This window comes from Neofelis nebulosa, chromosome 11, assembly GCF_028018385.1.
Source record: "Neofelis nebulosa isolate mNeoNeb1 chromosome 11, mNeoNeb1.pri, whole genome shotgun sequence".
Lineage (NCBI taxonomy): Eukaryota > Metazoa > Chordata > Mammalia > Carnivora > Felidae > Neofelis > Neofelis nebulosa.
In genome coordinates this window covers 64,120,018-64,143,446 of record NC_080792.1, presented here as the reverse complement: position 1 = coordinate 64,143,446, position 23,429 = coordinate 64,120,018, and the positions used below count along the sequence as shown (strand labels likewise).

Genomic DNA, 23,429 nt, shown 5'->3' with positions numbered 1-23,429 from the left:
TAACACATCTGTCACATTATGATCACTGCCACTTTAAGACTACTATCACACTGGAGAGGGAGACAGGGCATGTAAAATCACTACAAACATTCCTACTATTTTGAAGTACTCCCCTGATTTTCTTTCATTTAGTGCTTGCTTAGTTGCTGTAAGCTTTTGACTGCTTTCCAGAGTTCACAGAATTCTGAAAATATATGCCCGTTTTTCTATATTTCTTTGTCGGGATGAGACTTGGGAAATTCCTACGCCATGTTTTGCTGATATCCAGCACTAAACTCTTATTTTTTAAACTTTCTTTTCTCCCCACCCCCCATTGGCAATAGTGTGCAATCAGATGGAATAGTAAAAACAAATAAAGAAATTATGGCCAGTTTTGTTTGATTTGGCATATGTTTTTTACTTTACATATTGTGCCAATTGTGAGTAATTGTTCCATTTGGAAGCAGATATGCTGATAGTATTAAACAAGTCCTTATTTCTGTATAAATTTGAACTAGTACTTTTAACTATATAAAAAATTAATCTCGAATTTAATTGACTTGGGTGTCCCCATTGTTCGGATGTGGGGTTTACCTTGTTAAGCACTTAAAAATTGTTATCTAGGCATTAGGATTAGTTTGAGCTCTTGTAATCAGAAAGCTAAAATATTGAAAATATCAGCAAACACCAGTATTTAGTTGTAGAAGTAACCCCATAGAATATATTAATTTAGTGATTCTCACAGCAGAGTTCCAGAGAGGACTCTACACCTACTTATTCTGAAGCCACCTACTGAATCAAGTCTCTGGGGTTTCAGTCTGAAAATCTATATTTCAAAAATGTCTTTAATTGATTCTCCTGTATAGGTAGGTTTGGGAACAGATGATATAATTCAACTCTCTAGATTTTAAGGTAGAGAAACATAAGGCCCCAGTAGGTAGAGGGAGTTAACCATGATGGGTATCTCGTTAGAGTTAATAAACTGCCTCGCAACTTTGTTATTTTGGAAAGAAAGACCACATTCCCTAGAAAACAAACAAAATAAAAAAACTAAGAAGGAAGGGTGAGAGGGAGGGAGGGAGAAAATAGGGGAGGAAGGATGGGAAGGAAAAAAAGTCCAAATTCAGTCTTGTTAAAGTCATTAGAGTATAAAAATAATGTTAACCTAATGTGGAATCTCCAAGGTACCAACAGTTGGCTTGACAAAACTTTCCTACTAGGTAGTTGGTTCTGAAGATACACATTTATATCAATTCTTGCTTATCTTTACTAATAATTATGGACAGTAGTACAGAAAATCTTATACTGAAGGCAATTAGAAAATGATTTTTTAAATATTTAATTTGAAAGAGAGAGCATGGTTCAGTGAGCAGAGGAGAGGCAGAGAGAGAGGGAGAGAAAGAATCCCAAGCAGGCTCTGCACTGTCAGAGCAGAGCCCGACACAGGGCTTGAACTCACAAACCAGGAGATCGTGACCTGAGCCAAAACTAAGAGTTGGATGCTTAACCAACTGAGCCAGCCAGACACCCCTAGAAAATTATTTATATTTATTTGTCTTTGAAGACTTTATGTTTATGTAACCATCATATGAAACATATAGGACTCATGAGGTATAAAGATAATGCAACTTTATTTTTGTCTCCCTTTTTTCCCTTTAAGTTTTGTGGGTAAGAGCAAGATCTTCCTCTGCCCCATGAAAGCTCAGACAGGCTATGTGACTTTTGTGGTCATTAGCAGGTAGGACAAAATCCTCCAGTCAGAGTTAAAATGTCCATGTCCATGTCCATGTAATAAACAAAATTGGTAACTTGATTTAAAGTTAAGGTGCCCTTCGGCACCCTTTGCTAGAGCATGCTGCATGGGATAGCCCTTAATGGGGATAAAGGAGCTTACCAGTTCTCTTCTTCTTTTTTTTTTCCTGAATATAATTTATTGTCAAGTTAGCTAACATACAGTGGACACAGTGTGCTCTTGGTTTCAGGGTAGATTCCCATGATTCTTCGCTGACATATAACACCCAGTGCTCATCCCAACAAGTGCCCTCCTCAATGCCCATTACCAATTTTCCCCTCACCTCACCCCCCCAAATCAAGCCTCAGTTCTCTGTATTTAAGAGTCTCTTATGGTTTGCCTCCCTCTCTGTTTGAAATGATTTTTTACCCTTCCCTTCCCTCATGGATGTCTGTTAAGTTTCTCAGATTCGACATATGAGTGAAAACATATGATATCGGTCTTTCTCTGACTGACTTATTTCACTTAGCATAATACCCTCCAGTTCTATCCACGTTGTTGCAAATGGCAAGATTTCATTCTTTCTCATTGCCAAGTAGTATTTCATTGTATATATAAACCACATCTTCTTTTTTAAATTTTTAAAATTTATTTTTGAAAATTTACATCCAAGTTAGTTAGTATATAGTGCAACAATGATTTCAGAAGTATATTTTTTAATGCTTTTACCCATTTAGCCCATCCCCCCTCCCACAACTCCTCCTACAACAGTAACCCTCTGTTTGTTCTCCATATTTAAGAGTCTCTTATGTTTTGTCCTTTTCCCTGTTTTTGTATTATTTTTGCTTCCCTTCCCTTATGTTCATCTGTTTTGTATATTAAAGTCCTCATATGAGTGAAGTCACATGATATTTGTCTTTCTCTGACTAATTTTGCTTAGCATAATACCCTCTAGTTCCATCCACGTAGTTGCAAATGGCAATATTTCTTTCTCATTTCGAAGTAGTGTTCCATTGTATATATAAACCACATCTTCTTGTTTTTTTTGTAATTTTTTAACGTTTATTTATTTATTTTTGAGACAGAGAGAGACAGAGCATGAATGGGGGAGGGTCAGAGAGAGGGAGACAGAGAATCTGAAACAGGCTGCAGGCTCTGAGCTGTCAGCACAGAGCCTGACGTGGGGCTCGGACTCACGGACTGCGAGATCATGACCTGAGCCGAAGTCGGCCGCTTAACCGACTGAGCCACACAGGCGCCCCATAAACCACATCTTCTTTATCCATTCATCAGTTGATGGACATTTGGGCTCTTTCTGTATTTTGGATATTGTTGATAGCACTGCTATAAACATTGGGGTTCATGTGCCCCCATGAATCAGCACTCCCGTATCCTTTGGATACATTGTTTTCCAGAGCAGCTGCACCAATTGTGCATTCCCACCCACAGTGCAAGAGGGTTTGCATTCCCACCACAGTGCAAGAGGGTTCCCATTTCTCCACATCCTTGCCAGCATCTGTTGTTTCCTGAGTTGTTAATTTTAGCCACTCTGGTGTGAGGTGGTATCTCGCTGTGGTTTTGATTTGTATTTCCCTGATGATGAGTGACGTTGAGTATCTTTTCATGTGTCTGTTGGCCATCTGGATGCCTTCTTTGGTCTCATCATGTCTTCTGGCTATTTCTTCACTGGATTATTTCAGGTGTTGAGTTTGGTAAGTTCTTTATAGATTTTGGATAATAAGCCTTTATGTTATATGTCATTTGCAAATATCTTCCCCCATTCTGTTGGTTCGCCAGCCCTCTTCTATCCCTTCTCTTCCTGCTTCCCATCTTGCTAAGTTAGTTGGAGCATGTCCAAGGAGAAAAAGAAAGGGAGGAGGGAAATCCTTAAGGCACAGCTGCTGCCACGATGCTTCAATACATGCCTTCTCTAGGCTTTAAAATAAAACCAATTCTCCTTTGAGTGTGTTTGTGAATTCCTAGGACATCTCCCACTCCTACCTCTCTGTTATCACTGAGAATCTCTTATCTCTGGTCTGGACAACAGCCTCCTAGACAGTCCCTAAGACATTGCCCATCCTGCCTGACTCATTTACACTTACATATGAAGGTTATCCTTGCACATATGCATTTACCTCACACAGAACCCTTATTTGCACCTATTTTAGGGTTCCGTATTTATTGTCTGATTGTGAAGTCATATGAACAAACTTTTTCAAGTATATGCTCTGGCCTGAACCTCATTCTACAGCAAGTAGTGGTATATTGATCTTCTTGTCTCCTTCAAAATTGTCTCACATTTTGGACATGACAACATTTACACCAAATATTAGATCTGTTTCTGAAACAAGCTTGAAAATCTTTCCCTTCTCAAATACACTGTAAACTGTTGTTTACTTATGAGAAAAATCATTACCTTTGAAGGAAGATGTGGATCTCTTACCAAACATATAGATTGTTGTCTAAGAATAATAAGTTCTAATTTAGCCCTTCCCTGTCAGGTAAATAAAAAATTCAGAAGGTTGGCCATCTTGCTGCCTGCACTGGAGTCATATGGGGAAGGTTTTAGACATAAAGATTCTACAGCTTCCCTACCAACCTACTGAATCAGGATCTGCATAGCCAGGTTCCAGGAGATCTAAAGTTCTAAGACTTCCCTAGGTCATTCTGATAAACTGCTTAAAACAAAATCCTCCTCAGGGGTGCCTGGGTGGCTCTGTCAGCTAAGCATCTTGACTCTAGGCTTCGGGTCAGGTCATGATCTCGTGGCTCATGGGTTTGAGCCCCACTTCGTGTTCTGCACTGACAGTGTGGAGCCTGCTTGCCATTCTCTCTCTCTGTCTCTCTCTGTCAGCCTCTCTCTCCCTCAAGAGAAATGAACTTAAAAAAAATAACTTTCTTGGAGACCGGAATATCTGCAAATGTATTCACCAAACTCCTACAGTGTTCCATCTTAAGATCTTTCCTTCCATTGTCTATTGCACATTAAAGGAAAGATCATTTAGACAAGGTCAACTCAGCACGTAGTCAATAAAGTCACTATAGGCAATAATATACTTCACTCCCTCCCTTACATCATCTGAAAATTTTATACCAAAAAATCCAGAAACTTGAAAGATGGAATGTCATATGTAACTCATTCATCTTTCTGATTTCAAAGTTCATCTTTGTTACTTTCTTATTTCAAACTGCTATAAACCAACATTGTTGTTTTAAGAAAGTATTCATTATAATCAAATTTTATTCTAACAAGGAATTTTACTTTTGCTCTGGAATTTTGCACATGTGGTTGGTTTGGGGCCCTGAGTTTAACTCATAGCACTGATGTGTTGAAAAAAAAATAAATAAAACCATGGTGTAGAAATTTTTTTGCAAAATAAGAAAGTTTAGCTATTTTACTGTTGTCTTGCCTAAAGGTCATGGTCATGTTGCTGTATTAGAATCAGTGCTTCTATTTCCATAGTTGACTCTCCTAGTCTTCAATCCAAACTTAGTTTCTCTCTCCTCCTAAAAATATCTAGAGACAAGTATCAGTCATTTGTTTTGAAGCAGTTAACAAAAAAGCAAAATATAAAACCAGAGGTGGTTGTCAATATTTTCAAATGTAATATTGTGGTTATTGGGTAGGTAAAGTGCTGAATCCATACTTTAAAATGCTGCCTATATATTCCCATTTTCTTGGTCCAGCAAAGAAAAAGGCACAGGCTGTGTTATTAAAAATGGACTAGAGGGGCGCCTGGGTGGCTCAGATGTTAAGCGTCTGACTTTGGCTCAGGTTATGATCTCATTGTTTGTGGGTTCAAGCCCCACATCAGGCTCTGCACTGGTAGTGTGGAGCCTGCTTGGTAGTCTCTCTCTCTCTCTCTCTCTCTCTCTCTGCCTCTCCCCCACTTGTGCTCTCTCTCAAAAATAAATAAGTAAACAACATTTTTTAAACATTTATTTATTTGAGGGAGAGAGAGAGAGAGAGAGAGAGAGAGAGAATATGAACAGGGGAGGGGCACAGAGAAAGGAGACAAGTCCAAAGCAGGCTCCCAGGTCCAAACCATCAGCACAGAGCTGAACATGGGGCTCAAACCCACAAACCATGAGATCATGACCTGAGCCAAAGTCAGTTGTTTGACTGAGCCACCCAGGCGCCCCATAAATAAACTTTTTTTTTAATGGACTACATTTCTAATTCTTTTGTAATTACTAGCAACTTTCCTAGAGCCCTCTTCACCAGTAGACAAGAATCCTGAAAACGTTTTAGGAGGAGACTTTCATACATTTTGTTAATCACAATACATATTGAACTGGTTTTGAAATACAAGAGCTGTTTAGAATTGCATCTATGGCTACTTGGAGTCAAGGGTGGGTGAAAAGAGCACTGAATATGGATACTTTCTCTGCTAGAGCTTGCCCTCCCTTTGCTGTTGTATTCCATTTACACCCTTTGAAGATCAGGGTGTAATTAACCATCTGAAGTATTTGGTATATCTTTATGGCTCTGAACTGGTGGTGAGTGAATTTGTACTTGCCCAGCTGCAGAAGAATTGCTCAGGAAGTTTGGTAAAAGTACTGATTCACAGCTTTTCTGTTCCCTCTGCCCTTTTTCCCACTTGGTCTGGGACAGTGCCTGGGAATTAAAGGTCTTCAGCAGACAGGTATGGGAATTATTGCCCAAGAGCTTTCTGAACAGATGTCCAAGTAGAGAATGTTATAAACTGATCGAATTTCAATGTGGAAGCTACCACCACAAATTCCATGATTTTTCCCTCCAAATGTACAGGTGTGACCGTGTATGAAACAAAATGTGGGCTGCAACCTTGGGAGTGATTTCTGCTGCCTTGGCAGTGGTGAGAGGCTTTGGCCTGATGTTGTACATTGAGGTGCCACTTGTGATCATAGTTACAAATTCACCATTTCTTATTCTAGGTGAGTAAAACCAAATGTGAAGCTACACATTGTATATGTGGGGGTATGGGGTAGATAAGGGAAGGAATTTATGTTAGATTAAGCAAAATAATTATATTCAGGTGGCTCCACAGATCCAAAATGAGGTGACAGGAGAGAAGAAAATCAAATTGAAGTGTGTGTGTTTAGAGGCAGAAAAATCTAGTACCCCAAATGGAAAAACACAGACAAGAGACATGAACGGGCAGTTCACACATACACACAAACACACACACACACACACATCCCTCACTGGAAGTAGAGGGAAAAAATAATTTGACTTCTCAATTAATGAATGGATGCAAATTAAACCAAAAGTGAGATACCTTGTCTTCTTATTAAATTAATAAATACTAGCAAGATTGAAGATATGAGGAAGGTTGTATATAAATGAATACTCATTCTGCTGGGAGAAAATTATAAATTGTTACACACTTTTTTTAAATTAAATTTTCTTTAACGTTAATTTATTTTTGAGACAGAGAGAGACAGAGCATGAATGGCAGAGGGTCAGAGAGAGAGGGAGACACAGAATCCGAAACAGGCTCCAGGCTCTGAGCTGTCAGCACAGAGCCCGACGCGGGGCTTGAACTCACGGACCATGAGATCGTGACCTGAGCTGAAGCCGGTGCTCAACCAACTGAGCCACCCAGGCGCCTCTTACACACTTTTTAAAATCCAATTTTGCAGCAAATCAAAAGATTTAAACATCAAACAGCAAATATCTTTGGCTTAGCAATTCCATTTTTAGAAATTTGTCTTAAGAATTAGACAAGTACTCAAAGAGCAGAACGAGTATGTTCACTTCGGCATTATTTAGAACGGAAAAGTTTTGAAAACCTAATTCCATATCAACATGGGATTGGTCAACTCAAACACGGCATATTAATACTTTTGAATCATATCCAGTCTTCAAAAGGAGGTAGATATATAATGTTAAATGAAAAATGCTGGTATTGAAACCAGGTGTTTGAAATAGAGAGATACAGTTATATGTGCATATTTGTATAGAGCAAATTCTGGATGGATATACATAAAAATGCAGGGTGGAATTACTGTTGTTTACACTTTTTGTCTGCATTTTCTTGTACTTCCAGAATTTATTTGACAATAAGCATGAAAAACAAAGGTGTTTATATTATATTTTATTTTTTTTAATTTGAAGAGATACGAATTATTTATTTTTTGTTAAATATAATTTATTGTCAAATTGGTTTCCATACAACACCTCGTGCTCATTCCAACAGGTGCTCTCCTCAATGCTCATCACCCGCTTTCCCCTCTCCCCACCCCCCCATCAAACTTCAGTTTGTTCTCAGTATTTAAGAGTCTCTTATGGTTTGCCTCCCTCCCTCTCTGTAACTTTTTTCCCCTCCCCCCTCCCCCATGGTCTTCTGTGAAGTTACTCAGGATGCACATATGAGTGAAAACATATGGTATCTGTCCTTCTCTGCGTGACTTACTTCACTTCACATAATACCCTCCAGTTCCATCCAAGTTGCTGCAAATGGCCAGATTTCATTTGTTCTCATTGCCAAGTAGTATTCCACTGTATATATAAACCACATATTCTTTATCCATTCTACATTTTAGAAAATAAGGAACTTGGAAGGAATAGTATTTGGTTTCCATGGGGAGACAGTGGAAAAGCTGTTTGCTGGATGTAAACTTATTTACTCTAACTCTTCAGGACACACCTACCTAGTACGCACCCACACTTAGCCACTCAGTATTCCCCACAGCCATAAACAACTATAGTTAAAGTGTATATAATTGATTTAATATAAACCAGCACTGAATAGTCCGTGTGTACATAGGAGTGTGTGTGTGTGTGTGTGTGTGTGTGTGTGTGTGTGTGTGTGAGATTTAAGCAACTCAAGCAAGAAATGTTCAAGGAAAATTTCTGAATAAGTTTCTATAAATCATAAAACTAGTTTTTCAATACCTAATACATATCAAGAGTTCATTCTTGGTCCCTAGTACTTCTGATTCTTCCCTTTTGTGCTGCTGAGCCCAAGTGAAATCCTCAAAGCTGGTAAGCCATGGGATGTCAGGATGCAGTTTATGACAGAATGTTTAGACTTGTGTCAATAGAGATTCTTCTATCTTCTTGATCATACCTGTAAAACATCAGAGGCAAAGTTGCAATTCCCAGTACCCTCCCATGTAACCCATGCACAAGATCCCCCCAAATTGAAATTAGATCAGCATTTTATTGCAGTTTATTTCCTTATTTATTTTATTGAGTTTGCATCAATATACATGGGAACAAAGGTATACATGAGTGAAAGTAGTGTCAACTCTAGTAGAAATCTTGAGAGAGGTGCAAACATTGCTGGTTAGATGCTAACTGTAGGATAAGTCCAGTTTATATTTTAAGCAACAGAATGTTGGCTTCGTGTGTTTGTGCATTCATTAAGATGGTTTATGAGAGAAAATGGTCTTTCAAGTCATCCAGTAGAATCAAAGATACAATGCTAATCCTGCTTCGACTAACACCTACAACATGTTTCCTGACTCATCATTACAACACCCTAAATGAAGAGTAGGAGTAGAGTATCCTGTGCTATGTACAAATAATAAGAGTATGAATAAAGCACAGAGTTATTACAGAGGAAGGGGTGGATTCTGTTGTGGATTCAGAAGCAACCAGAGAAAAGTGACAGAGAAAGTAGTAGTATCAAAGCACAGATCAGGCAAGATAAATAAGATCTAAGAGATGGAAAAAGAAGATGGTTCGAGTTTATGTGTTTAATTTTTCATAGATATTAATATGTATGCAAATTGTTTCTTTGTTTTTTTAACACGTGTTGGGGTTGATGACATGTTTATAATGATTTCTGCCTGGCAGAAGACCAGCCTCATGGATAACATCAAACAGCGGCTGTCCAGTGTCTATTCCAAAGTGGCAGTGTCCATTACAACCACCACTATCACCAACGTCCTGGCCTTCTATACAGGGATTATGACCTCTTTTGGGTCCATACAATACTTTTGCACTTATACAGGAACAACCCTGCTCTTTTGTTATTTTTATAACATCACCTGTTTTGGAGCATTTATGGCCCTGGATGGTAAAAGAGAAGTAGTCTGTCCACGCTGGTTGAAAAAGCCAGAAACCCCTGACCAAAAGTGTTCTTCATTTAAAAAGTCCTGCTGTGTCCCATGTGATCCTCTCCCAGATGAACAAGAAACTGATGTCCATCCAATGAATTTGTTCTTCAGAGACTATTTTGGCCCTTTTCTCACAAGCACTGAGTCCAAGTTTTTTGTAGTGCTTCTATACATTTTGTACATCATTAGTAGTATATATGGGTGTTTCCAAGTGCAGGAAGGGTTAGACCTTCAAAATTTGGCAAGTGACGATTCCTACATCACACCATTTTTTAACGTAGAAGAAGACTATTTTTCGGATTATGGCCCCAGGATTATGGTTATTGTTACTGAAACTCTTGACTACTGGGATAAAGACGCTAGGCAAAAACTGGAAAAATGTCTGGCAGATTTGGAAAACAGTGACTATGTAGATAAAAATGTTACAGAGTTTTGGTTACGAGAGTATGTGCAATATATGGAAAATAGCAGGCAAGATGTAAATGATAAGAATACTTTCATAAACAGTTTGCCCAGTTTTTAAACAAATTTTACACTTTTTATGTATGATATTAATATTTCATCTTCACATGAAATCATTGCTTCCCGGGGCTTCATTCAGACCATCAGCGTTTCTTCTTCAACCAATAAGAAGATGATGTTATTCCAGTTACGAAGCATAGCCGAAAAGTGTGAAATTCCCCTAATGGTGTACAGCCCGGCATTCACATATTTTGATCATTACACTGCAATACTAGAAAACACTGTTCGGGGCGCCTGGGTGGCTCAGTCGGTTAAGCGGCTGACTTCAGCTCAGGTCATGATCTCGTGGTCCGTGAGGGATGTGAGCTCGAGCCCCGCGTCGGGCTCTGTGCTGACAGCTCAGAGCCTGGAGCCTGTTTCAGATTCTGTGTCTCCCTCTCTCTGACCCTCCCCTGTTCATGCTCTGTCTCTCTCAGTCTCAAAAATAAATAAATGTTAAAAAATTAAAAAAAAAAAGAAAAAAGAAAACACTGTTCGAAATGTCATTGTTGCATCCTCAGCTATGTTGTTTCCTTATTGTTCATTCCTCATCCACTGTGTTCCTTGTGGGTAACTTTTGCTATTGCTTCTGTGATTGTGGGAGTAATAGGGTTCATGGTATTCTGGAATGTCAATCTTGATTCCATATCCATGATTAATCTTGTCATTTGTATAGGGTTTTCTTTCAATTTTTCTGCACACATTTCTTACGCATTTTTTTCCAGGTCTAAGCCCTCAGTAAACCAAAAAATAATTGAGGCATTGTGTCTGCTAGGCTACCCAGTGTTACAAAGTACAGTTTCAACAGTAATAGGGGTGGGTGTTTTATCTTCAGCTAAAGCATACATCTTCAGGACATTTTTTAAGATTATGTTTCTTGTTATGGTATTTGGGGCTGCTCATGGCCTAATTTTTATTCCAGTATTCTTAACCTTTTTTTGAAGGTTTATTTGAATATCCACTAACAAATCAAAGACCAATTATAGAATTCCTGCTTGCCACAATCCAATCTGGTAAAAACACACTACTTGAAATAGTCAATAAACTAAAAACAAAGGCATGTTTCCTTGGCTTGGAAATCCCATTTAAAAATGGTACTTAAAACTGAGGGTTGATGGGGGGTAGGAGGGAGGGGAGGGTGGGTGATGGGTATTGAGGAGGGCACCTTTTGGGATGAGCACTGGGTGTTGTATGGAAACCAATTTGACAATAAACTCCATATATTGAAAAAAATAAAAATAAATAAATAAAAATGTTACTTAAAATATCCTGAGAAAAATTAATTAGTCTTACATTAAAATATCTTTACTAGGGGCCCCTGGGTGGCTCATTCGATTAAGCATCCGATGCTAAGTGAAATAAGCCATACAGAGAAAAACAGATACCATATGGTTTCACTCTTATGTGGATCCTGAGAAACGTAACAGAAACCCATGGGGGAGGGGAAGGGAAAAAAAAAAAAAAAAGAGGTTAGAGTGGGAGAGAGCCAAAGCATAAGAGACTGTTAAAAACTGAGAACAAACTGAGGGTTGATGGGGGGTGGGAGGGAGGGCAGGGTGGGTGATGGGTATTGAGGAGGGCACCTTTTGGGATGAGCACTGGGTGTTGTATGGAAACCAATTTGACAGTAAATTTCATATATTAAAAAATAAATTAAAAAAATGTAAAAAAAAAATAAAATAAAAAAAAAATAAAATTTCCATTACACCTAAAAAAAAAAAAAAAAAAAAAAAAAAAAAAAAAAAGAAAAAAAAAAACGATTAAGCATCCGACTTTGGCTCAGATCATGATCTCGTGGTCCCTGAGTTCAAGCCCCGCGTCGGGCTCTGTGCTGACAGCTCAGAGCCTGGAGCCTGTTTCAGATTCTGTGTCTCCCTCGCTCTCTGCCCCTCCCCTGCTCATGCTCTGTCTCTGCTGTGTCTCTCTCTCTCTCTCTCTCAAAAATGAATAAACATTAAAAAATAAATAAATAAAATATCTTCACTAAATTAGGAAGTGTTATCATCTTTATTATAGTCTATACAATCAAGCATAAGGTATAACTCTCCAGTTATTTTTTCCTTTTGTTTCATTGTTAGAAGTTTATGCCTGGAATTCAAGTATTTTATATATTATAATATAAATGGAATATTAATTTCATTATACTTCCTATATCATTATTATGTAAAAGTACAACTTATTATTAATCCTCCCAGTGTGGGGCTTTGTATGCCTTTTCTTAATGGTGTATTTTGACAAACTGAAGTTTTTGAAGTTTTGAAATCAAATTTATATATTTTTTTTGGCTAGTGTTTTCTGTGTCCTCCCTAAGAAGTCTTTGCCTATTCTAAGATCACAAAAAAATCCATCCATGTTTTCTTCTCAAGGCTAATAGTTTAATTTTACATTTGGGTCTATGATCCATAGATCTATATTTGTTGAGAAGTGTGGATAAAATTCATTATGTTCCCATAATAATTATCCATCCAGTTGTCCCAGCATCATTAGTAAAAAGACTACATTTTCAGCAGAGGATTAATTTGGGACCTCTGTCAAAGAATCAATTGACAATTTGTGTGTGGCTCTGTTTCTGTGCATTGATCTGTTTCTCTGTTCTAAAGCCAATGCCACAGTGCCTTGATTACTGAAGTTTTATATTAATTCTTGAAGTCAGGTTGTATAATTTATCCAGCATTTTTCTTTTGCAAATTGCTTTGGCTATTCTAGGTTCTTCCCATTTAGATACTCATTTTAGAATCACTTGTCAATTTACCAGAAAGCCTTCTGGGTTCATGATTGGGTTATGGTGAATCTACAGATCAATTTGGGGAAAACAGGTATCTTAGCCATTTGCAATATTCTAATCTGTGAACATGGTTTATCTCTCCATTTATTTATGTCTTCTTTAATTTCTCTCAGGAATATCTTACAGATTTAGGTAGATTTACTTCCAAATATTTTTATCTTTATGGCATTGTAAATAAATTCCTTTTCCATTTTGCTTTTACTACTACATAAAAATACAATGGAGTTTTGTATGTAATGGATTTTTGTACCTTATATGTGTAACCTCCTTAGGTTCATTTATTAGTTTGTGTGGATCTTTGTAGTTTCTGTAGTAGTTTTTATCTGTGCAATTATGTAAAGGTCACAGAAAGGCCATTTTATTTCTTCCAATATAATCTTTCTCTCTTACTTGGCTTACTGCTTAAAACATCTAGTAAAAGGTGGGAAAACATTCTAAAGGCCACATCTCACTGCCTTGTTCCCAACTCTACAGGAAATGTTCAACATTTCATCACTAAATATGATGATTACCTGGAGATATTTCATAGTTATTTCTATCAGTTTGAGGAAGGTCCTTTCTAGTCCTAGTTTGCTGAGATGTTTTACCATGAATAGGTATTGAATTTTGTCAAATAATTTTTGTCCATCTGTGAAATTATCATGTCATTTTTTAATTTTAATCTGTGAAGGTGGCAATTTATGTTGAATGAATTTTTAACATTACACCATTTTGCATTCCTAAGTTGACTTACATTTGGTCATGGCATATTATTATTTTCATATGTTGCTGTCTTTGTGTTGTTCATATGTTGTCAGTGATATTTGTTCCTATGATCATGAGGGATATTGGTCTACAATTCCCTTTTCTTGTAATGTCTTCCTCAGGTTTTGATATCAGGGTTATGCTGCCTTCAGGAAATGAGCTGGAAAATATTCCTCTTCTATTTTCTGAAATTTATGACATATGGTTGGTACAATTTCTTACTTAAACGTTTGGTAGAATTCACCAGTGAAATCATCTGGGCACAGAGTTTTCCTAGAAAAGTTTCTTATTTAAAATTTACTTTTTTGGGGGTGGCTGGGTGGCTCAGTCGGTTAAGGGTCTGACTTCGGCTCAGGTCATGATCTCATGGTTTGTGAGTTCGAGCCCCACGTGAGACTCTGTGTTGACAGCTAGGAGCCTGAAGCCTGCTTCAGATTCTGTGTCTCCCTCTCTCCCTGCCCATCCCCCACTCACACTCTCTCTCTTTTTCTCTCTCTCAAAAATAAATAAAACATTAAAAAAATTTCTAATAAGTAAATAAAATAAAATTTACTTTCTTTAACAAATATAAGGGCATTCAGATGTTTTCTTCTTGGATCAGTTTTGGTATGTTTTAATGACCACTTTTTATTAAGTGGCCAAGTGATTATTTTCTTATTATCATTTTAATGTCTCTAGTGATGTCCCCTGTGTAACTCTTGATACTGCTAATTTGTATTATATCCCTTCTATTTCTTTTTTTTAAATTATTTTTATTTAGAGAGAGAGAGAGAGAGAGAGAGTGAGCAGGGGAGAGGAGCAGAGGGAAAGAGAGAGAGAATCCTAAGCAGGCCTCACACTCTGCATTCAACATGGAACCCAAAGTAGGGCTCCATCCCACGACCCCAGGATCATGACCTGAGCCAAAATCAGGATGCTCAACCAACTAAGCCACCCAGGGCGCCCCCCACCTTCTGTTTCTTGATAGAGGGATTCTCAATTTTATTAAATTTTTCCAAGAACCATCTTTTGGCTTTATTGATTTCCTCTATTATCTTTCTGTTTGCTACTTCACTGGCTTCTTCTTTTTGTTCTCCTCTGGTTTCCTTATTTATTTATTTATTTTAAAGTAAGCTCCTTGCCCTATGCTGCACTTGAATTCTTGATCCCAAGATCAAAAGTTGCATGCTCTACCAACTGAGCCAGCCAGGAGCCCCATGTTCCTCCTTGTTTTCTACTTTAAGTTTAATTTTCTCTTAATTTTCCAGCTCTTAAAGGTAGTAAGTTAAATCACTGATTTGAAATATTTATTTTAAGAAAACATTTAATACTATAAATTTCTTTGTAACTACCATTTTAACTGTATGCACAAATTTTTATAGGATAGGTGTTTTTCAACATTTCTTTTCAAGATAAGTTTCCATTTCTTTTGTGATTTCTTCTTTGGTCATGGAACAAACAATGCCTTTGCTTTCTCTTTAGTTTTTTTTTTTTTTTTAAGAATTCTTTAACTGGATATAGAATTTCAGGGTTTCTTCAGCACTTTAAAAATGTCATTGTAGAGGCACCTGGGTGGCTCAGTCGGTTAAGCGTCCGACTTCGGCTCGGGTCATGATCTCGCGGTCCGTGAGTTCGAGCCCCGAGTCGGGCTCTGTGCTGACAGCTCAGAGCCCAGAGCCCGTTTCAGATTCTGTCTCTCTCTCTCTCTTTCTGACCCTCCCCTGTTCATGCTCTGTCTCTCTCTGTCTCAAAAATAAATAAATGTTAAAAAAAATTTTTTAAAAATGTCATTGTATTGTCTTCTTGATTAGAATTCAGCTTCCATTGTTACATTGTTCATATGGAATATGTCTTTTTTCACTAGCTGTTTTTAAGATTTTTCCTTTATTGTTGTTTTTCAGCAATTTTACTATGATGTGGTTGTGTGTAATGTTTTTCCTATTCAGCCTTCTTGGGTATCTTGAGTTTTTAAGACCTGTAGCTTGATGTTTTCCATCATATTTGGAAATACGTTAGCCTTTATTTCTTCAAATGTTTCTCTGTCACATTGTCTGTCCCTTCTCCTTCTGGGACTCTAATTACAAATACGTTCTTGTTATTTTTAGTTGGTACATAATAACGTAATGTTCTTCAAGTTTGCACTTCATCACTAATAAATTTGTTGACACCTTCAACAGACTTTTCTCTGTAGCCCATATTGTATTGAAAAAATAGTCTTTCTACATATGGTGAGATTCCTGGTAAGCTCAGAAAAATTCTTCTATGTGAAGGTTATTGATTATGCCTTTGTGTATGGAAATATTGGAATATTTCAGTCAATATATGTTCATCATTACTGTCCTTTTTTATTTCATTGAGATTGCTATTCTTTGACAAATATTTTATTACAAAACATTCATCAAATAAGATGTCTCTATTTCTGATTATCTTGAATGTTTGGCAAACCAGTTGGAGATGTTGTAAAATAATAAGTCTTATCCATTTAATTCCATTCATTACAGAATGTAAATTTTTCTCCAAAATTGAAGATCATCAAAAAATTCTTTTCCCGGGGGCGCCTGGGTGGCGCAGTCAGTTAAGCGTCCGACTTCAGCCAGGTCACGATCTCGCGGTCCGTGAGTTCGAGCCCCGCGTCAGGCTCTGGGCTGATGGCTCGGAGCCTGGAGCCTGTTTCCGATTCTGTGTCTCCCTCTCTCTCTGCCCCTCCCCCGTTCATGCTCTGTCTCTCTCTGTCCCAAAAATAAATAAAAAATGTTGAAAAAAAAAATTCTTTTCCCAACTTAAGAAATTACAATGCACAATTATAAAATTTGCAAAATTAAATCAGGTACACTGAGCTCTCCTTGTTTGATTTGTTCCTTTCCTTCCTTATTTTTGTAGTGATAAATTCAATGGCTTCCTATTCACACACTTCGTTTCCAATAATTCCAGTTTGCTAAAGGCTTCGAAACTTTAAGTTTCTTTGGTGTTCCCTTTATTGAACATTTAATTAAAGATTCACAACGAATTTTGAACAAATTGCAACAAGAACAAATGGTGGACTCACTCACAAACTAGTTCAACACCGTTGTAGGGCGCTAGATTGATTTTCAAAGTAGTTTTTCAAAGAGTCAAACATTTGTAACATTTGGCTGATGGTGGACAGCTGAGAGGAAAAAGTACATACTGTCATGCTTGAATATTTTTAAATTCAACCTCAGCTTAATCACCAACTATTTGTCGTTCATTTACTTTACATATTTTATCAGCTCACCTTGTTCCTTCTGCATGTATTCCTCAGATGTAATCTTTGGTTATCCATTCACATTTACAAATGAAACCTATTTTGCTGAGTATAGGTCATTATTAATTTGCCTATGTGATTGTTAACTCTATCTCCAGCAGCCAAAAACTGGTTTTCCACTGTTGTCTTGGTATGCCACCTAATTTAAATTTGGATGTCTTATTTTAAATGAAGTATTAACACTAACAGTTCAATTAAAATAAGCCTGGATTGGTTTGATATACCTCTGCTTTTTGCTTTCAGATTCTGCCACGTATGGTCTAGTGATGTGGATGACACAGGAGCAATAAATAGAATGCTCACTTTAACATGTGGTTAACTCTGAAAGTTAAACTACCTCCCTTCCAGAGCCTTTACAAATGCTGTGTAACTAACACTTCCCTTTCACTGGAAGTTGGCAGAGTACTCACTGAATAAAACAAAGTGAGCTCAGACATGAGCGGTCAGGGTCAGCTATCTCTTCATTGGATGCCTTATTGGTAAAGCCATACTAACCACTTTAATAATAGGTTCCAACACTTTAGTGGCTTATCCCAGTGGAAGTATATTTGTCACTCATGTACCAGTCACAGTGGATGTTCCTCATCAGTGAGTAGCTATCCTGATCATGGTGGTTCAGGGACCCAGATTCCTGCCAACATATGGTGTCACAATTTAAATAGACTCCTCTGTTGTGTGTCTAGATGGCAGATGGAACAGAGAGCCTCTTAAAGGTCTTGACCTGTAGGTGACACACATCACCTCCACTTATATTCTGTAGTTGATTACAGACTACATGTCTACACATGTAGGTCAAAGGGACTAGAAAATGCAGTCGTTAAATTGGGCAGCCATGTTTCAACTGCCATTCCTTATCATAGAAAGATAGCACAATTTTTGGTTGACAGCAAGCACTCAATGTCATTGATTCTTAACCTCTTACATTATACTAAAACAAATTCCAGATGGTTATTAAAATTTTTTAAGTAGATAATTATAATCAAAGGGAAAAGTCTTTGTATTATGACACAAAATGTAGAACTCATGAAACCAAAACATTAATTAATTCACCTAGAAACATACACCAAGGTAACCAGCAAGTTGGCAGGAGTAAGTAGGTGGAGGGAAGAGCTCATGACTCAAACCACAGGTAAAAGTGATCACTTCTTTAATATATGAATGGTTCCCATAAATGAAGAAGAAAACCCAACAGCCCCAAAGGTAAACCAGAAAAACACATAAGGTGATAGTTCACCCAGGAGCACCTAGGTGGGTCGGTCAGTTAACCTTACAACTCTTGGTTTCGACTCGGGTCATGATCTCACAGTTTGTGAGCTCCAGTGCGCTCATGGCCTGGAACCTGCTTGGGATTCTCTGTCTCCCTCTCTCTCTGCCCCTCCCCTGCCTGCTCTCTATCTCTCTCTCTCAAAATAAATAAACTTAAAAAAATAAATAACAGGGGCGCCTGGGTGGCTCAGTTGGTTGAGCGTCCGACTTCGGCTCAGGTCATGATCTCACGGTTCGTGAGTTCAAGCCCCACATCGGGCTCTGGGCTGACAGCTCAGAGCCTGGAGCCTGTTTCAGATTCTGTGTCTCTCTCTCTCTCTGCCCCTCCCCCATTCATGCTCTGTCTCTCTCTGTCTCAAAAATAAATAAACATTAAATAAATAAATAAATAAATAAATAACAAAGCCTATGCTTTTTTAAAAAATAAAAGATGATAGTTCACCCAAAAAGGAAATATGATGATTCTAAGCAGTAATTTAAAAATAAAACCAGCAGGGTAGCCTGGGTGGCTCAGTTGTTTAAGCTTCCAACCCTTGATTTCTGTTCAGGTGATCTCACCGTTGTGGGATCAAGCCCTGTGTTGGGCTCCATGTGAAGCCTGCTCAGGATTCTCTCTCACCCTCTCTCTCTCTCTCTCTGCCCCTCCCCTGCTCACTCTCTCTCAAAATAAACATTTAAAAATAAATAAATAAATAAATAAATAAACATTTTTAAAAAGCTGTTAAAATTACTAGGATAAACCATTTAAAAAATTTCCAGGCCTCTCCAACCACATATCCTTCTCTTCTCCACCTTGCTAAGCTGGCTCCTGGCCTGGAGCACAATGTAGGAGGGGTTACACAGCTTCTCAAGGTTCTCTGATTAGGTGTCCTAGTGATGTGGGACTGGGCTATAATCTACAGTACACAGGCTTTGAATTAACTTCCTTGCCTGGGTGTAGTGGTAGAACAGGCTCTCCAAGACTGGTATGACTGGCTGGATGGGTACTGGAATCAGGAAGCACTCCCCACCAAGTTCCCTGACCCGACAGACAAGTGACTCAGCTCTGTAGGTTGGCAAAACCACTGGCTGGGCTCTCTGTGCAACTCCTACTATGTATATATGGGGCTGTAGGATTGTCTGTGCAGCTTCCCCGGTAATCTGGTTAGGCTTCCTGTTCCGGCAGGTGGGAATATTAGGCAGGGCTTTGAGCCTGATTCCCTGCCAAGGCATGAGTATTGAACAGGCTCCAAGATGTGTATGGCTTATTTGCTGTGGACCTAAATCCCCAACCAGACTGGGCCACCAGCTCATCTCAGCAGATGGTCAGAGCCCCTGGCTACCATCTCTACTTGGTTGCTCCTCCAGGGAAGAATGCTGTCAGCCAAGCTCTGAACACTGGTTGCTGTAAACCCCACCCCCACTCCTCCATCTCAATATGATCCCCAGGGATCAAGCCTCACAGATTTTCCCTATGATCCTTATGAGATTAAGACCCACGTGGGCCTCCCAGAAAGCATTCCATGGTGCTGGGAGAGCTGGATGTTCAGCTTGGGTTCTTTTTTCCCCAATGGAAAAACTGTAGGTCCGGGTTGGGGTGAGGTGCCTCTCAGTGCAGTGCTGTGCTAGCCTGTGCAATCTGAGCATAGCTGCTCCTCTTACCCTGCTAATGTGATCCTTTTCAGTCTCTGTGTTGTAGGGGGGTGCTTCAACCCTACCCCCATGCTGTGGGATTTTCAAATGGTGACTGAAATTGGGAACGATCTGTGTTGCCATCTTGATGACATCCCTCCCCTGCATGCCTGGTTTCATCTTTAGACCATGCTTTCATAACAGTTCCTTGGATTTGATCTTTTCCTGGAGCCATTTCTTAATATTAGCATTGTTAGCTATTTGAAGATGCTGTTTGAAGAACCTTCAAACCTACAGTTTCTCGTGTTTAACAACTTCTCTCTCTCTCTCTCTCTCTCTCTCTCTCTCTCTTTACTTTACATTGTGCAATACACCGCACCTTCAACAATCTGCTCAAGAGGATTCTTAGTTTGGGGCACCTGGCTGGCTTAGTCAGTTGAGTGTCCAACTTCTGCTCAGGTCATGATCTCTCAGTTCGTGAGCTCAAGCCCTGCATGGGCTTGCTGCTGTCAGCACAGAGTCTGCTTCAGATCTTCTGTCCCTGTCTCTCTCTGTCCCTCCCCCACTCCCACTCACTCTCTCAAAAATAAAACATTTTAAAAAGTTAAAAAAAAAAGATTCTTAGTTTAATCATCCAGTCAGTGTCTTTTCTAGTTTTCATGATACCCCATGGAACAGTGCCTCTCAACTTTTTGCCACCACAGAGCAGGGATTTTCTTTTCACCAGTCTCCAATAATATTCTTCTCACTTACCTTATGGCCTCTGTGGCAACCTCCTTGAGGGCCACAGGGTTGATGATAGCAATTCCAAGGCCTTTTGCCTTTCACTAAAAGTCTCCTTAACACGTTCTAGCTTATGAGGCGCCTGGGTGGCTCAGTTGGTTAAGTGTCCAATTCTTGATTTCAGCTTAGGTCATGATCTTATGGTTTGTGGGTTAAAGCCCCACATTGGGCTCTGTGGTGACAGTGCAGAACCTGCTTGGGATTCTCTCTCCCTCCCTCTCTCTCTCTCTGTCCCTCCCCTGCTCACTTTCTCTCTCAAAACAAATAAACTTAAAAAAATTTTTTTTGTAATATTAATGAAAGTTTTTTTAAAAAAGATGTTCTAGTTTTTCCCTACTTGCTCAGTCCCAAAGTTACCTCTACATTTTTTGGGTTCTGTTATACTAGCAGTACCAATGTCTATACTAGTCCCCTATTATCCCCTAACAAATTACCCCCAAACTTAGTGGCATAAAACATAATCACATTTATTGTCTTTCATATTTTCTGTGGTTAAGGAATTGGGGAATGGCTTTGATTAGATATACTATCTTGCAGTTCTCATGAGATTTAGTCAGAGGTCATCTGGGGACATGTATATCTGAAGGCTTGACTGGAAATTCAAGGTGGCTAACTCATGTGGCTGGCAAGTTGGGCTGCCTATTTGGGAGAGGCCTCAGTTCCTCTACATGTGGCCCTCATCACAGGGCTGCTTGTGATGTAGCATCTGGCTTCTCCCAGAACAAGGGATCCAATTGTGCTAGCTTAGAATGTCACACAAGAGCACCTCTAATGCACCCTACTGGCCGTAACAACTAATTCTAACTCAATGTGCAAGGAGACTAAAGAGTGTGAATATCAGGAGGTGATGATACTTGAGAGCCATCATTGATTCTGGCTACTATTTACTATTTGTTGATTTTTACCATAGCTATGGGTCATATTTTCCTTCTTTGCATGCCTAGTAATTTTTTATTGGATGCTGGACCTTGGGAGTGTATATAAGTTGAGTACTAGATTTTTTGGCTTCCTTTAAATACTACTGGACTTTGATCTGACAGGAAGTAATTTATACCAGGTTGATCCTTTCAAGACTTGTTTTTTTTTTAAATTTTTTTTTCAACGTTTTTTAATTTATTTTTGGGACAGAGAGAGACAGAGCATGAACGGGGGAGGGGCAGAGAGAGAGGGAGACACAGAATCGGAAACAGGCTCCAGGCTCCGAGCCATCAGCCCAGAGCCTGACGCGGGGCTCGAACTCACGGACTGCGAGATCGTGACCTGGCTGAAGTCGGACGCTTAACCGACTGCGCCACCCAGGGGCCCCTCAAGACTTGTTTTTAAGCCTTGTTACGGCAAGTCTAGAGTAGTCTTTAGTCCAGGGCTAGTTGTGCCATAGTATTAGGCAAAACTCTCTGGAATTCCTACTGAAAGCCCCAAGTGGTCAGTGGGGACTCTGCAGTCTGACTGGTCAAAACTTAAACATCTCCCAGCTCTGAATGAGCTCTGGCAACTTTTTGGCATATATTTCTCTAATTCTATTTTGCCCATGGAGTTTTATCCCATGCATGTGTGATTAAGTGTTTAATAAAGGACTCCAGACAGGCTTTGCCTGACTGCATGGAAGTTCCTCCTCCAAATCTATGACTGAGTATTTAAAGACAAACTGAAGGGAACCCTGTGCACATTTCTGAAGCACTTTATTTCCATAGTTTCCTCCTCTCTGGCACTCAGCTTCACATCTTCCGGCCACCTCATTCCCCCTTAATTCAGCTTGGTCTCCTCAGCTTAGAGAAAATGCTGTGCTTTGCCTAGTTTCTCCTTCCTGAGCTGCAGTCTGGGAAATGTCTCCAAGAAGAAGGTCAGAATGGTTCTATGCTTCACCTCATTGTTCTTTTTTTCCAGAGATCACAGTTCTCCACTGTTTGTTGTCCAATTTCTGAAAACAGTGGCTCAACACATTTTGTCCCACCATTTAGAATAAGAAGACCATCTTTCTCTCAATTATCTCATTGGAGCTGGAAATAGAAGCCTCCTATTCTTTTTCCTATTTATGTCATTCATTTTGCTATCGAAGTTTCCAGTTTGGGCTCACTCTAGTTCGTCTCCTTGAAGTAAGCTTTGAAGTAATATGGGACTTCAACATATCTGGGAAATCCCTTTACTCTCTCTTGATAAATTAGTAACAATGTAATATTTTTAAAAAGATCTTATAATCCCCTTGATTGGCTCTTACACCTTCTAAAATAGCAACAGAAGGACTCTGTTTTGACAAATAGGTTTCCAAGGAAATTGCAAGAGAGACTGATGTATATACTATGCCAATTGCCTGGAAAGTTCAGAAAAGTTCTTCCATATAACATTTTTGTCTTCAAATTTCAAAGAATAAGTCACCACTGTAAATAATATCCTTTTATGCTGCAAATCTGCAAAACAGTATGACTCTCACCCTCTATTCTTGCCTCCCCCACCCTACTTTTTTCCTTTTCTTTATGGAGAAAGATCTTGGGGGTGATATAAGTATAACTTTGTTAGTTAGTGTTTGTCAAAGTACATGGTCATACCGCCTAAAGTTAAAGAATTTGTTGACCATATAAAAAAACTACAGGGGCACTTGACTGGCACTTTACTTTACCATGCTTGGTAAAGCATATGATCAATTGATTCAGGTTGTGAGTTCAAGTCCCAATTGGGTGCAGAGGTTACTTAAAAATTAAAAAAAAAAAAATAGGGGCGCC

The 23,429-nt window shown here is 38.8% G+C and overlaps 1 protein-coding gene across 1 annotated transcript in view; it reads left to right on the top strand.

Moving 5' to 3' along the window:
- LOC131489606 (patched domain-containing protein 3-like) overlaps positions 1-10,692 on the top strand; it is a 38,651-nt gene extending 27,959 nt beyond the window's left edge. The window contains 2 exon segments of the mRNA XM_058691615.1: positions 6,483-6,628; positions 9,454-10,692. Coding sequence (XP_058547598.1) covers positions 6,483-6,628; positions 9,454-10,667 — 1,360 coding nt within the window. The 3' untranslated portion in view covers positions 10,668-10,692.
- Positions 10,693-23,429: the final 12,737 nt, after the last annotated feature.